The following is a 15,978-nucleotide window of genomic DNA, read 5'->3' as shown; positions in this document are numbered from 1 at the left end:
TCTCTGGCTTTTCACCTGTGGTGGCTTTTTAGGGATCATTATTAGAACCAGTCTTTATAAATGCTGTGGTTTCCAAGCATGTTCCTTGTGGGGAGAAAATTGTGCTCAGAAACCTGGACCCCTCCTGAACTTATTATTTCGCTTTGAGGGTATAGATGACTTGAACAGAAAAATATCAGTCATCACTAGCTAACCTGATCTAAGCTGCTCTGAACCCAGGTGGGCCACGTACACACCATATCTCAGCTGTGGTCTGTGTTCTCTCTGCAGAATAAAAATGCTTTCAGAACCTGCGCAGATGTGCAAATGTCCTTCATTTGTTCAGGAACTTGTCAGAACTGCTGTGCTTTCTTGCCAGGAGCAAACCTGAGGTTTCTGCTGCAGTGAGAACAGACTTCCAAAGGGAAAATTTTTCATGAGTCAAATGAGGAATTAGACAAAACTTCCCCTTAAAGAAGGGAGTTGGGTTTCAAGGTGGGGACCTTTCAAAAAGGGAATGCAGTACCATATGGTCAAGAGCAAGCGCTGAGGGTAGGAGGGAGGCCACAGCTCAGTTCAGGCCCTACCAGCCATGATCTGGAGCTAATCAGAGACAGCAGCAAATTGCTGTTTACCAGAAACCACAAGCCCTGTTCTGTCGACTTCTCCCCTCCAGTTAGCTTGTACATCCCGGCTGGAGTGCAAATGACTATTTAAACCAGCAGACACATCTCTCAGTCCATAGAATCATAGAATCATTTTGGTTGGAAGCGACACTTAAAATCATCAAGTCCAACCATAACCTAAATCTAGCACTAAAATATGTCCCTTGTCTATATATCTTTTAAATCCCTCCAGGGATGGTGACTCCAGCACTGCCCTGGGCAGCCTGTTCCAATGCCCCACAGCCCTTTGGGGAAGAAATTGTTCCCAGATCCAACCTCAACCTCCCCTGGTGCAACTTGAGGCCGTTTCCTCTGCTCCTGGCGCTTGTTCCTGGGGAGCAGAGCCCTATGATGGGACTGACTTACCTGTACCTCTTGCCCTCAGAAAGTCCACCACCCTCTCCATGCTCCAGTCTATGGTGGTTTCTTCACTTCCCAGCACAGAGCAACCACCCAACCATGGATAGGGGCAAACTATGAGTGACGGTTTTGTGAGATACTGGGCTTTGCTGGCCCTGTTATTTAATCATAGTCTTATGCAAAGTGGCTGAAACAAGCCACTGGAAACAATATTGCATCCAGAGACTTGATAAATAAACCACAGGCAGAAGTAGGTACAATTGCTGTACTCAGCTGTGTACAACAACCATACCAAAGGGAGAAAAGCTCATGTTACAGGCTGATGATAGGGACAGTCAGCAGCTTGGAGAATTGTCAGGCCTTTCACTATGGAACATTGAAATATTTCAGAAAAAAAGAAAATTCAGCATAAAACCCCTGCATGCCACTCCAGCTCTGCACCAGCTCATCCTGGGAGCAGAATCAGCTCCACACCTGGCCTGGCACAGCAGTGCCTGAGCAAATCATCTTAAAACCAGAAGCCACCACACCAGCCCTGGGGGAGGTGAGTTCTGGATGTCCCAGGGAGAACTGGCATCCCTTGGGTAGGTTTGTCTCCTTGCCCAGGAGAGGACCTACATGATATATGTAACATAAATACTGGGCAACAAGAGGATGGACAGCAGTCCCATGGAGAGGGATCTGGGGTTTCTGGTTGACAGCAAGTTGAACATGAGCTAATAATGTCCCTGGCAGCCAAGAGGGCCCCGTGTCCTGTGCACCCAGCACAGCACGGCCAGCCGGGCAGGGGGGATTGTCCCGCTCTGCTCTGCGCTGGGGCGGCCTCACCTGCAGCATTCACTGTGTGCAGGGCTGGGACACAGGAGAAAAGGAGACAAAGCTACTGCAGAGTGTCCAGAGGAGGCTGCGAAGCTGGTGAAGGTTTGGAGGGGAAGCCGGATGAGCAGCGGCTGCAGTCCCTGGGTTTGCTCAGCTGGAGCAGAGCAGCCTGAGGGCAGAGCTCATGGGCTGCAGGTTCCTCAGCAGGAGCAGGAGGGGCAGGGTGAGCTCTGCTCTGTGACAGTGACAGAGCCCAGGGAACGGCAGCAGATGTGCCAGGGAGGGGCAGTGGGACATGAGGAAAAGGTTCTTCACCCAGAGGTGCTGGACACTCAACAGGGAGTTGTCATGGCCCCAAGCCTGACGGTGTTGAAGAAGCATTTGGATAACACCCCCAGAGACTGGTGTGTATTTCATGGTTGTCCTATGCAGGGACAGGAATTGGACTCAGTGATCCTTGTGAATCACTTCCAACTTGGGACATTCTATGATTCTATATTATACCTACTTTCCCCCAGCTCCACCAGCCCAGAGGCAGAACAGAGTGATCCCCACACACTTATGTGTCACTGCAGCAGGCAGACACGAGGCAGCAAGTCTGGCTCCAGGGTTTATTGTAGCTGATTTCTCCCACCGTGGGCAGCAGAGCTGTGGGGTCTATGGGGCCTGGGCGGAGAGCAGGGCCTGAGCAAAGCAGGGGCACACCGACTGCGCAGGGGAGGGAACGTGCACTGTCTCCCTCTCCCCAGGACAGGAGTGGGGGCACCCACCCCAAACCAGTGCCTGCGTCCCAGTGCTGGCCAGCACTGCGGCACCGGGCACAGCTGCCCGCATGCCCGGGGCTCCGGGCGATTGCTCCTGAGCCCCAGAGCCGCTGTGTTCCAGCTGCTGACGGTGCAGCAGCTGCAGCTGCGCAGGACGTGCACCGGGGCTGGCACGGGGTGTTGGCAGGCACGGGGACGGGGCACTGAGCTGGGGACGGTGGCGCTCCCCAAAACCCCCGGGAGGCCGGGCGCTGCGGCACGGTCAGCACACGTCTGTGGGCTTGACCAGGATGAGGGAGGATGTACAGTCGCCATTATCGCAGAATCCTGGCCAAACAATGCGTTTTTTGGCATTGAGCAGGACGTTCTGGCACCTGTCGTACCACCAGCCCCCGTAGCTGTTGGCGCAGTTTCCACTGTACTGGTCCTGATCCTTGTCAGTTGTGCTGAACTTCATATTGTCATGTATGCCCCCTTTCTTAGGGTGATAGATGGTCAGATAGTCCTCCCCATCACCAGAAAACCGGCCCAGCCGCAGCGGGTACCCACTGGCTTCGCTCTCCACCCTGAAGATGTCGTATTCAGCGTAATGGGTGACATTGGCTTTATCCCGCACGATGAAGCGGACTTTGTAGGTGCCTTGCTGTGTCAGCAGGTGCAGGTACTCCGTGCCCAGCCAGTGATCACCTTGAACGTTCCCAAAGCCGTACTTGTAGGTGGTCCAGGATTGCTTCCATGTGAGTTCAGTGTCATGAGAGTTTCTCTGGACAACAGTCCAGCCTTTGCCTTCCGTGTCCATGTCGCACCACACCACGCGTGGAGGAGAATGTGCCGGCTGGATGACGTACACCCCGCTGGGGCTGGTCTTGCGGAGATGGCTGCAGTCTGGGGGGAACCCTGCAACAGCAGCAATGGCAAACACAGGTTGGGGTGGGAGAGAGAAGGATCATATGAATCTGTCAGGGCAACAAGGAGCTCCTGTAGGGGAGTGAGGGCTCGGGACAAAAAGGACTGGTTTTCTCTGTAGTCTCCTTCACAGTATAGAGTAGCTTTTCCTCTGGCTCATCCACAGTGCAACCAAAGGTCTCTGAGACAGTCACCCTAATAAGTGCCCAAGGATCTATTTCTCATGCCTTGCTATTTCATTTGGAGCCTTCTTGCAAGGATCAGAAGTGTGCAAAATGCACAGTAGATGAGGATATGTAATGAAAATTTATGGGTTTTCTGGTGATCATGGTATTGTAAAAGAAGGCTAAGTTCTACCTTGATCTCATAAGGATCACTTCTGCCAGCTTGTTGCAGTTTATCTGCTGGCAGGACTGATCTGTTATGGCTTACTTGCCAAACTAATTTGCTGCCTAATTTGTTTTTCTTGTTTTGCGTCTGATGAGGGACAATTTCCTATGGGTAATTCCAATTCCAATTCAGCCCATGAATTTCTGTTTTTCTTGGCCACACCTGTCTTGCAGGGAGGAAGGAATACTCCTAATCCAACAAGGGCTCAAAAAAAAAAAGCTGGGATGCTCTCTCCTAGAACTGAAGTGTAAAAAGACACCCGCCACAGAGGAATCCTGCCGAGTTACAGTGTTTGGGCAGAAACCCCTTGGTTTCAGCACAGACCCGCAAAGGGAGTGAGGATGGCTTGACAGGTGTCAGGCTGCTTACTTTACAAGCCACGGCCCAGGGGTGTGTGTGTGTGAGGAGATCTTGTGTTGTGCACCATCCTGGGTGCATGCTAGCCTTCCTAAGACTTAGCGGACCTGAGAGTCCCTGCTCTCGGGAGAGACTTTCCTGCTCTGTGCCCTGGTGCCCAGCCAGTGCCGCCCATCCCCTCCCTCCATACTCACCACCCCGGGGGCTGGCAGTGGGTACTGCTGGGCCAGCACTTGCGCAGAGGAGAAGCATCGCCACCACCGTGGGTAGGAGGACAAGGTCCCCATGGAGCCGGCTTGTCCCAGCCTGGAGCCCTGTGGAGGAAAGGGTCCAGCACCATTAGGATCCCTGAGCAGCCCCCTCTGCCCTTGCCCATGGCTCCTGGGGTCCCAGGATGGCAGAGCCATGGGGCACAGGCAGGGGCAGGGGGGTCCCGGGGTGGTGGGAGCTGCAGCTTCAGTGCAGGCTCTGCCCATGCAACGCTGAAGGATGGTGAGAAATGGCTTTGTCACCGTCTTGGTCAGACCCTTTCCTGCACCCGACAGAGACCTGCAGATCTGTTCTCAGAACCTACAGCCCAAGAGTAGCTAAGAGAGGACAATTACACAGTAGTAGTAGTTTCCCAAGGGGAGGGATCACAAGAAACAGGGGTTTTTTTGAGTAAATGCATAAGCCTTTTTATATTAGCCACTCCAGCCCAATGACAGCTAGCAGGGAACCAGATGCAAAGGACTGGTCCTACTGCACAGATGCCAGCTCCCAAACAGACAGAAGGAAGTCTCCTGGGCCTACACAGTGACTCAAGCTCAAAGCTTCTGTGCTGGCCACCAGCAAACACTGCACCTTGCACTAGCTCAGTTACAGGGGGAGATGCCATCATGCCTCGGGAAGGACCCCTGTGTAACCACATGTGCCACGTGCATTAATCAGAAAGGGAAAGGACCAAGCTGCAATCTAGGTCTCCACAGTAACCTCCCTTGACAGGATGTGGGAATATAGGGCATACATAGCCCAGGGAAAGTACAGGCTGGCACCAAGCATATGTGTCATTTGGTGCTTCGGTCTTGCATCCCTTCTGCTACCAGGGTGCCTGGCAGCGCACACCGCCCAGGCAAGATCATGGCTGCTGTCCTGCTAATCATCTTATGCCTTTGTATACTCACCCCCGTCGGGTCTGGTTTGAGCCCAGCACCACACCTGAATGCAGCGTGCGGCTGGGAAGATAACTCACCCATCACAACAGCACAGCTGAGCAGAGAGCAGGAACCCAGTCGTGCACCCTCCCACATCAAGCTTTCCGTGGCGACTTTATAGGCACTGCACACACCCACTTATGTTCAAGCTTTTTATTTGTAGAGGCACAAGGAGGCACTTGCAGATTGTGACTCGAGCAGTTTTCAGATCCCATGACAGCACAACGGAACCCCCTGAGGGGAGGGAGGCATGTCTTCCAGCCAGAGAGGTACAAAATAATCCCTTCCATGATGGGGGATTTCAACTATTGACTCTATCAGCTACACAAACACTACATGTGAATTGCTCACTTGGAGCAAATTCTGGAGAGTCATGGTCAAACTGGAGTGGAGAGATCCAGCTTTTTAAGGGCGTACACAGAAACTAGCAAAGGAGGAGAGATTAGGTCTCCTATTGGCTCAGTCCCAAAGGTGACCTTGGAAAGATAAGGACAGGTGGTCAGGAGACGTGCCCACTTGCTAAATGTCTGCTGGCAGGTTTCAGGATCAATGAGTTAAGTCACTGGGCTGAAACCAGTGTCCCCTGTATACACATTGTCCCCTGGCACCCCAGTCTGCATGTTGTGAGAAGAGGGCAAGGGGTCCAGGTAATAAACAGGTACATATGGTCCCTTTGCCACTCCTTCCCAGTCACTGCCTTTGGCCTAGTGAGACCCCGCAGATCCCCTCCCAGCCCCAGCAATGTCAACCAGGGGTTGGTCCCTCTACAGAAGCAAAATGCTCTCAGGACAGATTGTTTGGGAGGGTTATTATTTGTGCCAGAAGGTGCAGACAGCTCCATCTCTTCATCAAGCCAATTTTAAGAGGAAAAAATTGCCGCCTTTCTACCTTCTTCTCTTGTGTTGGTTTCAGTAGCCTACTGACCAGATGTGTTGTTCATGGTACAGCTTTATACCTGGTGTTCACAGCAAGACAGTGTCCAGGCTGAGGCTCCCAACACACCTTCCATACTGCAGGAGTCCACATCAAGCAGTGCCACTTGCACTGATGCTTCTGTTCACCCAGGCCTCTCCCAGGTAAGAGATCCCTGGATCAGCTTCCATCTGAACCCTTGTATCTCATCCTTGCTTGCTTTGTTAGAGTTGAGAGCCCTTGTCCGCAGCCTCATTTAGTTTGGGAGAGTCATAAAACCAGCACTCCCAAGTCCACGGAGGGAGAAGGGCCCAAGCTGCCCTGGGCAGAAGGACCCAAGGCAGAGGAGCCATGTCCCCTTTCTGCGGAGGCAGGAAAGGCAGCTGACTTAGGGGCTCCCATGGGCTGTCCCTGGAGCAGATGCTGGTCCTGAGCAATGCAGCACCTTGGGTGTGGTGTGTGTGGGTGCCCGGGCTGGCAGGCAGGCTGCCGCTGGGAGCCACCACTGCAATCACTTGCTGGCCACAGGGCTGCCAGGTGCAGTGGGAACATGGGCCCCACAGGCCACGGAGAGGACGTCGTCCCCTGCCCCTGTGTGCACCAGGTTCCACTGGGCTGCTCTGAATAGATGCAAATGACAAGCAGTGTATCAACAGGACAGCTTATCTACAGTCCAGCAGAGACCCCTGTCCTGTCAGGTCAGCACAGCCGGCAGAGCTGAGTGTTGGCAACAGCTCCAGGCAAGGCAAGCAGCCGACCAGGTTTGAGATCCTAGATGAAAGGACACGGTGGAAAAGGCAGGTCTGGCCATGAGCTGCAACACTTATCTGAGTGCTCCACCCTGGAAATGAGCTGTCTGCAGTGTAGGTCTAAGATACACCTGGAAAACAAGGCCAGAGCGGGGACTGGAGACCAGTGTTCATATGGTGTAGCTCAGGTTAGGACTGAACGCCCAGGACCAAGCTCAAACAAGCCTCATGGGCCCAGGCAAAGGCCCTCCTGTGCTGTCCTGCACAAGGTGGATACTGGGGTACAGGACTCCTCATAACTCAAAATACTGAACCTATCAGTCCCTAGGAGAAGGATGGTCTGGCATTTTCTCTAAAAAATCCATGGTGTAAGCACTCCTAGTAGAAGAGGGTCTTGAAGTGAGACCATTTTACATCAGCATCACATCAGGTTTCACAAACCTCCCTTGTGACTGGTGCGAGGGCCGCGGCGCATGTTGCACAAGAGGCAGTGTGGTGGTGGCAGCCAAGCACCTCAGGTGGCACCTGCAGCGGCGCTTTCTGAAGTTTGGTTCGCAGTTTGTCAGGAACACTGGAGTACCTCTTCCCTGGGAGCTCTAATGGGGTCCCCCGTTGGGCTCGGTGCCTGCTCTGGAGAGAGTGATTTACGCCTGATGTTTGATTTCCATTCAGAGGGGTAATGTCACCTGGGTATTTACGTATGAGTTGAAAGGTGTAGAGGTGCCCAGAGGTTGCCTTTCCCTGGGGAAACGCTGCCAGGGTGGGGGGCAGCCAGGCACTGTGAACTGCAGTTGTTTTAAGGCATTTACTTATTGGCTTGAATTATTTGCTTTGCTAATGAAGAAAGCTCTTCACCTTTGTGAGGCATAGCCTTCTTTGTCTGAGGACATACCACTTAATGATAAAGAGCAAATAAGCCATAAACCACTAGTCCTGTTGCCAACCAGAGGACAAGTGCTGCGGTTTGGGTCTTGTGCCTCCACCCCCTCCCCGCTGAGCCCTATAACTTTCAGGCTGGACGCCCCTCCTGCCAAGCCAAACCCGCTCGGTGTCCTCCCCGCAGAGACAGCATGGGTGAGTGTGGGATGGGACAGGACGGGACGGGACAGGACGGGACGGGAGGGCACTGCCGGTGGCTGCAGGTGGCTATGGGTCACAGGCATCCTGGCCCTTTGTCTTCATCAGGGTTCCCTTCTCCCCGCACCCCAGCCATCCCTGCGCTAAGTTCATCACATTGCCTGGGCTCGCTGTCCCGGGGCTGGGAACTGGAGCAGGAGCCTGCATGTTCTGCAGTTTTCAGGCTGTGTTAGTGTAGCCCTGCAGTGCCAGGTAGCCCATTTTACAAGCCTCATATTTACCAAATATTCTTTGAAACTGAGAATTACAAAGAATGTTTAGTACTGAAATTTCTCCAAGGAACGTGTTAAATACCCTAGAATAGAAAATTGATTTTTCAGATGTTCTTGCTTAAGGAGCAATATTGAACGGGTATCAAGATCTGGAGGTCAGATGCTCAAAAGCACTTTTCTGTCCCCAGAGGAAGACCCAGGAGAGGCTGATCTGCATCCCCTTCCCACCTGGGCTTTTCATGACCATTCATGGGGGAATGGGCCAGTAGTGGAGGGAGCATTGCTTCTCTGGCGACCTCCAGAAGAGATGTCTTTAAACGTGCCCCTAAACACAAGCGTATCAAGACACTAATTGTTATGTAGGAATTGAGAAGCAAAGTGTTTTTAAAAGACCTTGCTGTAAAACTGTAACCAATGGAAATGACCGGGACAGTTCTGAGCCTCCCCAGAAAGGGGTGCTTGTCTCTAGGATGGCTGCAATCACACACAGCACTTCCAGGTTGGCATCATCGATCGTTTTCCTTCTCAGTCATCTCAGAGAATGGTGCCAAACCCAGTGACCCCAGGGCAGTGCAGGAGGTTTGCCTTTGCTCCTTTCCGAACAGTGGAGGGATCACACTGGTAATCTGCCAGGGCAAGCTACAGCTATCATATAACAAACAGATTTCCCCATGGCGGGTGTCTCCACAGTGCCCCACTCTCTAGAAATCATGATAAACTGTTATTTTATTTAGATTAAATATTGCAAAAATTGTGCTGGCTTCCCTAGCTGCTCTGAACAAGAACAAATCAGAACAGCTGGCTACTTACGGAAATTTTGAAGTAGCCATATAACCATATAAAGGTCATAATTTGCACCAGCCAGGCAGTAATTCCTGAAAGTCTGTTCTGCCCCTCTCAGTCGTGCTGCTTTCATGCAGAGCAGAGAAATACAGCCCTGCGTGGGCCTTGTTCCCACACAGACATTTGGGTTCTTACTGCCCATAAAACTGAACTGGCGGCAGGTGTAGGCCCAGCTTACCCCGTGTGAGCGTGTCACGCAGTGCGATGGGAGCTGGGACGAAAGGGGATTCCTCCCTCTCTGCTCATCCTGCTTATCTCCAGCCCCAAGACTTCTTTTTTACAGGGATTTCTGACGACAGTCACTTTGGGTTTGGACAAAGTTTTCACATTTCTGTCTCAAAAACTACCAACAGCAGGTGCTAGAACTATTGACTCCTACCAATGAGTATATGATGGCTCATCTCAATGAGTGACTTGGGGCTTATGGCTCCAAGAGGGAGCTCTACATATAAAGAATTTCATTTTCCTGCTTTACTCTGCGAGGAGTCAAATGGGATTCATGGTTCTCTAATGAAAGAGTTATGATCTCTTCCTTATTTTTCCTATCTCTTCCCATTTCAGCTACCCAGTGTCTTTGTCTCCTGCTTTTCACCTGCCTGCTGGCCCTGGCAGCATCTCTTCCTGCCCTTGACATAAAAAACTTGCATCTACTCAATGGCACACTGGATGAAATTATGAACGTTCCCCCCGAGTCCTCCCAGCTCGGTAAGTATATCACTACAGTAGGGAGTAGCAAACAAGGTCGTGTTCAGTCAGATCCTACACAGACCTCCACACCAACCCAACCGTGCCCCTGTGACATGGAGGAAGAGCTTAACACTGCTCTATGTGTGGACAATGCCAATGCAATGTAGGTTGTCTCACAGGGTCCCAGGAGAATGGACAGGTCCAGTCTCATTGGCAGCAAGACCAAGCCAGGGGTGTTCTGGGCCGTGGGCTCTTCCTTGGAGAAGCAGTGTTAAAGATGTTCAGGAAAACATGAGGACATGGAGAACAGTGGCCACCTCTGGAAATCACATGGTCAGCGGAGAACTAAATTCAAGAGAGATTTGAACAGAAAGAGGAACTAAGTTACTACAAAGAGTCTAAAGCACAGGGTGTTTCAAAAAGATGGACCAAATTTGAAGTCATATTGCTTTGAAATTGGGTCCATCTTTTTGAAACACCCTGTAGTGGCAATGACACAGAGCAACCAGCCAGATGATGACACAGAGTAACCTACAAATACCATGATATATTGGAACAATGAGGAAGCCTCTGAGAAATGCTCCAGGAATAAAACTGAGGACTGTGGGTCATGACAGGACAGAAAGAGCTGTTTTCCCTTCCAAGGGAGGAGGAGGAGTTCCTGGCAGAAAAGCTCAAGGTTCAAGTGTTTGAGGCTGGTTCCACATCAGCCTTCGCTGTCAGGAAACCACCAACACAGGGAGCACTGAGACAGGAGATTGGGCTTCACCAAGAACTGCAGGTTTGAGTAGAAAAAGATGCTGTATTCTGGGCTCTACACCCTTCTCTCACCCAGACCACTGCTTTGAAAACACAGGCAGCAGGAGTGCAAGAGGGATAAGCAGGGAGGCATGCCAGAAAAGATAGGCTGACATTTTAAAGTCTTGACATGTAGAGAAGTGCTTCCAAATGGGTAGGAATTGAAGGCAGAAAGGAGCAGGGACAGTCTGGAGCTTAGAAAACGAACATGAGTGAACAGCTTCATATGGCTTTAGTAAAAGTGAATACCGTGGTAGGAAAGTCCTCCAGACCATGTTACGTGAGCGCTTTCCACTCCACACAGGCTCAGGCCAACCGCCACTTTCACTGGTGGGCTTCAGGATGCATTTGGAGAGAGTCAGAAGGAAAAGGGTCAAAAATCTGGCAGGCAGACTGTGTCACAGAAGGCCGAAGAGCTGAATGGTGTAGCGCCCAGACCAGAAGACCCTGGAGGAGGAAATGACAGCAATATTCCAGTCTGCCTGCAGGAAAAAGTATACTCTGGCAATAGTAAGAGAAGGAATGGGCTCATACACAGTACAACAGGCTGAAGTTAAACACTTCATAAGCGCGGGGATAAGAAGGCACCAGCTTGCAGCAGGACGCAGATATTTGAGGATGTCACAGACCAGCAGCTGCAGAGTTAGGCTTCTGCTTCAGAGAGGGGACAGAATCGCTTTTTGTGATGCCATAGGCCTGTGATTCATTCCTCTGGTTTATAGCCATCAGTGGATACACACAAGATGTCCTTGCAAAAGAAACACGTTAATTCACTCTAAACCATGCTCTCTTCCAGCAACACCCTTCAAACTCCCTTCTGAGCCAGCCCTCTCCCAGCTCCTGATACCCACACCGGTTTTCCTGTGTCTGCTCTCACATTTCTCCTCCCTCTAATCCCTCTTCCTGAGTCCCTTCCTAACTGCTTCTACTGCACTTTAACAACTATCTTTCTACCATTGTCACCACCATTTGGGGTCTTTTCCCCACACAGTGTGCCCAAATCTTTCTCACCAAGGATGCATCTGCCCCACTCTAACACCATGGAAATTTCCTTGAACTACCAACTGGTAAAGTCTCTCTAGAATTAGGAGCAACAACAGAAAAACAGGGATATCATACTCTCCCAGCAGGCATTTGACATGTCTGCTCTCAAAACTCACTCCTGTCTCCTCTGTTCTTGTTCATTCAGATGATGGCGACAATCATGTCCGGCAGGTCAGAGACGTTGCCCCTCACCCACCGGCGGGCCGTGGTAAGTCTCTTCTCAAGGAGCACATCTGCTCATAAGGTTTCACACTGCTGGGAGCCTAGATGCTCATGAAGAGCTGAGAGCTGGTTCCTCCCAGGAAAAATGCTGATCTCTGGCTACAAAGGTGCCACAGCTCACAACCTCAGGAGGAGACAATTACCAGCCATGTCCTGGACTCAGTAGTTGATGAGGATCTTCTGCATGGGGAATTTCCCACCTAGAGATCCAAACCAGAAAGTGATGATTTGTTACTGGCCTTTGAGAAGTGGTGATTGGTTATTTTCCTGTTTTCACACTACAGCCGATGAGAAGATTGGGTAAGAGAGGGGCTGACTGTGTTGCTGAACAGACTGAGTCAACATTAGCCCACAGGCCCACAAGATATAGCTTCCCTGGGTAGGAATAACCAGTAGCAGAGGTACTGGGAGTGGAGCAAATCCCTTCCCAGAAGTGTGTAGATGCATTGATCTGTTTGTTGTATCAAGGGTTTACGCTCTGGAGCGTGGAAAGACCATAAGCAAATCAAACCAGTCTGGAAGTCTCTAAAGAGCTACTTGGGTAAGCCCAGAGAAAACCAATGGATTTGCCCTATTGAGATCACAGGGGCATATTTAATTATTAGTGATATGGATGTCTTGATCACACTCTCTCGAGGGTTTCTGAGGCTGCTATAGAGCTCTAAAGCCTCTATGCTGTAACCGAAAATGGCTTTATAACTCAGATTTGCATTCGTCTGTGTGCTACAAGCAGGTCACCCCAGCCCTACAAGAGTGAATCCAACCTGAGCTATGGTGCATTGTATGCTGGGTGAAGGTGACATCTGGCTTGGTCTCAGCAGACCAAGACATTTTGGCAGTGTGTCTCCATCAGTTCAAATCCTTTATTAGGAAGATATGAAGTCCAACTCTTACATTGGTCATTTCAAGACTTTGATGTACTCCTGTGAGTGCATGGCAGGAACACAGCCCATGAATGCGTGTGCAATAGGATATAGGCACAAAAGCAATATCAGATGCTTTCAGTGTCTTATTGTGTGGGATTTAATAACCAACTCTGTTTCCTGCCCCAGGTTGGCCCAAAGACTGCAGCGAGATCCCCGCTGGCAGCCGCAGTGGTGTCTACATTATTCAGCCAAAAGGGCTTCACCACCTCGTGGTGTACTGTGAAATGAACGTGACGCACGGGGGCTGGACGGTCATCCAGAGGAACCAGAAGGACACACCAGTCACCTGGGCTGAGTCCTGGAGCACCTACAAGTACGGCTTTGGGAGCGTGCGTGGCGAGTACTGGCTGGGCACTGAGTACATCCATCAGATCGCCAAGCAGAAGGTCTACCAGGTCAGGTTTGTTATTCAGGACTCCACAGACAGCACCAGCATCGCAGACTACAACCTTTTCAGCGTGGAAGATGAGTCCCATGGCTACCGGCTGAGGCTGGGCTCCTACTCAGGGACAGCAGGGGATGCCATGACCTCAGACAATCCCAAGACCATGCATGACAACATGAAGTTCTCCACAAAGGATCAGGATCAGGACACTTACAGTAAGAACTGTGCCTACAGCTATGAGGGCGGGTGGTGGTTCTCAGCATGTTATTCTGTACGGTTGAATTTTAAGGGCGGCATGACATGGGGCAACCTGTGCAAAGGGAACTGCAAATCCTCCCTTATTCTCATCAAACCAGCTGCATATTGTTAGTGCTTCTTCACCCTCCTGTCCACACTGGACACTCTGCGGAGGCTCTGCATGGCCAAAGAGCTTGAGCCTTCCTGGAGCAGGGGGGAGCCCAAGGGTAGTAGGGTTTTAGTGAAATGCCACTTTCCATTTCCCTGCTCTGAGTGCAGGCTCCCCTTCTCCTCAGCTCTTTTCCCCTGTGCTTGCCAATGATTCCTTATTATTATGATCATGATCAAGAATAAAAACATCACTTGTGAAATCTGTGGATTCCACATGTACCTTCCCTCGGGAGAAAGACACTCAGCCCTGGAGTAACTTTTCATCAGAGTTTCTTAGCTGTCTCCAGAACCCGCAACAAGCAAAAAGCTGCATGCTACAAATTTCCATATACTCTGTGCCTCTCTACAGCATCTGAGAAAGCATCCCGATAAATTTGCTTCCTTGAGCTCATTCTCCATTAACAAACGTCTGTTCTGTATCTCTGACGTGCTCCCGCAGAGACCAAAGAAATTCCATGTCAGGCGTCAGGACTGGAGTCTTGGAGCTAATGACGCTGAGATAAAGGATCTGTGATCTACACAGAAGGGTTCACAATGACCTGTCATGTGGGAGGACTCTTCCCACATCATTGCCACATTCACAGTCCAGGGTCAAAAGCTGGGGCAATGTCCTGGCACCGGGGTCTCGCTCCTGCTGGAGGCTGCACCTGGTGGGATTTATCTGCACAGACATGCTTCGATCCTGCAGAAACACTGTTTCAAAGTTATAAGTAGGTCTGTCTGTTGTCACTGTGAATCAGTAAACTTAAACGGAAGCAAAGGAGAAGTAGGTTAGATGTTAACTGTAGAGCGAGATAAGGACTAAGCAAAACAAGTCGATTCAATGTGAATCACGCTAAGCCATTTATTACAGAAACAAGTCTCCTTATATACGTAACTATATTCTAATCACGCGTCCACGCTCCAAGCATGGATTCGTTAAATGAGGATCGTGGGCTGTCCGTGCTCTGGAGTCTCACTGATGGCACGGCCGGTGATTCACGCCACGCCAGGACCCCGGTGATTGAGGAACGCCCCTCTTTCTCATAGCAGACTCTGTTCTTGAAGCGGCCTTGAAATCCCTTTGAGCCTGACTAATTCAGCAACAGGTCTTAATCTATCAAAACCCATCCACACTGTTAACAATCACTTGAATTAGCAGACACTCTAATGAGGGAACACCTCATTACAGGAATGGGTTCACCATATCCAGGTTTATGAGACCTATTTAGATGAACCTTTACCAGGAAGGAGCTGATGCTGTGAGGCTGCAGGACAAGGGCCCTGCAGCTCCTCCATCCCACAGCAGCTTGGCACTGCCAGGACAGATTGTTTGAGAAGTATCTTCACCTTCACAAATCTTTTCTGGCTTTGTCTTGGGGCAGCACAGCCATGACAGCGAGTTCCACCTCCAGGACAATCAGCTAAGGGAAAATCCAGCCCTCGAGTGCCAGCTGCAGAGCCCAGTGCCCACTGGGAGCCACCCCAAAAGGTGTGAGAAAATAGAAAATACCGAAAGAAGTGAGCAGTGGAGGACCTCCAAGACAGAAAGTACATGACACTACTCCAGGAAACTGCCCTCAGCACTGCACAGAGGGCACCTGCACCCAGGGATGTCTGAGGAGGAAGAGGGCTCAGGGCTGCTTCTACTGAAAGCAGCTCTTGGGTGAAGCTCCTGAGAGCCTCCAGCACCAAGCACTGAGCCCCCTCAAAGCAGAGCACAGAGGGCTGGTGGAACCTCAGCACACAGCTCATCCCTGTCTTGCAGTGGGCACCAGAGCACAGAGAGGGGGACACAGTGCAGCTCCATGATAGACTTGACACTGGCTGGAAGAGGCAGCATGAGATGGCAGCAGCGCCCCCAGAGTGGATTTGGCTGCCAAAGTCAGCAGGTGGCAGCGGGTGGCACTGGGCAGACTTTGAAATGATGCTGCTGCTGCTCCTGGGCCTCTGGAGTTTCCAGGCAACAGGGAAAATCGGAGTTGCCTTGGCACTGCTGGACTAAGGAGCAAAAGATTCTTGTCGCACCAGTGCTGTCTTCTGCTAGGGCAGTCCAAAGGGGAGAGACACAGGCCAGGAGACAGAATCATAGAATCACAGAATCAGTTGGAAAAGACCCTCAAGTTCCAACTGTTAACCCACCCCTGGCACTGCCCCATGTCCTGAGAACCTCATCTCCGTCTGTCCAGCCCTCCAGGGATGGTGACTCCAGCACTGCCTTGGACAGAAGTTGTTCCCAATAT

At 51.1% G+C, this 15,978-nt stretch overlaps 2 protein-coding genes across 2 annotated transcripts; one reads left to right on the top strand and one right to left on the bottom strand.

The window, feature by feature from the left end:
- Positions 1-2,847: 2,847 nt before the first annotated feature.
- LOC308048028 (fibrinogen-like protein 1-like protein) lies at positions 2,848-5,529 on the bottom strand (the record flags this gene model as incomplete). The annotated part of the gene is made up of 3 exons (XM_080356870.1): positions 2,848-3,484; positions 4,435-4,554; positions 5,472-5,529. The coding sequence occupies 3 exons, from the start codon at positions 5,527-5,529 to the stop codon at positions 2,850-2,852; spliced, it is 813 nt and encodes a 270-aa protein (XP_080212996.1). The 3' UTR covers positions 2,848-2,849.
- A 2,635-nt stretch (positions 5,530-8,164) lies between these two features.
- On the top strand, positions 8,165-13,718 carry LOC308048027 (fibrinogen-like protein 1-like protein; the record flags this gene model as incomplete). Its single annotated transcript, XM_080356869.1, has 4 exons — positions 8,165-8,168; positions 9,848-9,991; positions 11,961-12,023; positions 13,090-13,718. The coding sequence occupies 4 exons, from the start codon at positions 8,165-8,167 to the stop codon at positions 13,716-13,718; spliced, it is 840 nt and encodes a 279-aa protein (XP_080212995.1).
- Positions 13,719-15,978: the final 2,260 nt, after the last annotated feature.

This window comes from Nesoenas mayeri, assembly GCF_963082525.1.
Source record: "Nesoenas mayeri genome assembly, chromosome: 20".
NCBI lineage: Eukaryota > Metazoa > Chordata > Aves > Columbiformes > Columbidae > Nesoenas > Nesoenas mayeri.
This window is presented reverse-complemented; position numbering and strand designations above follow the sequence as displayed.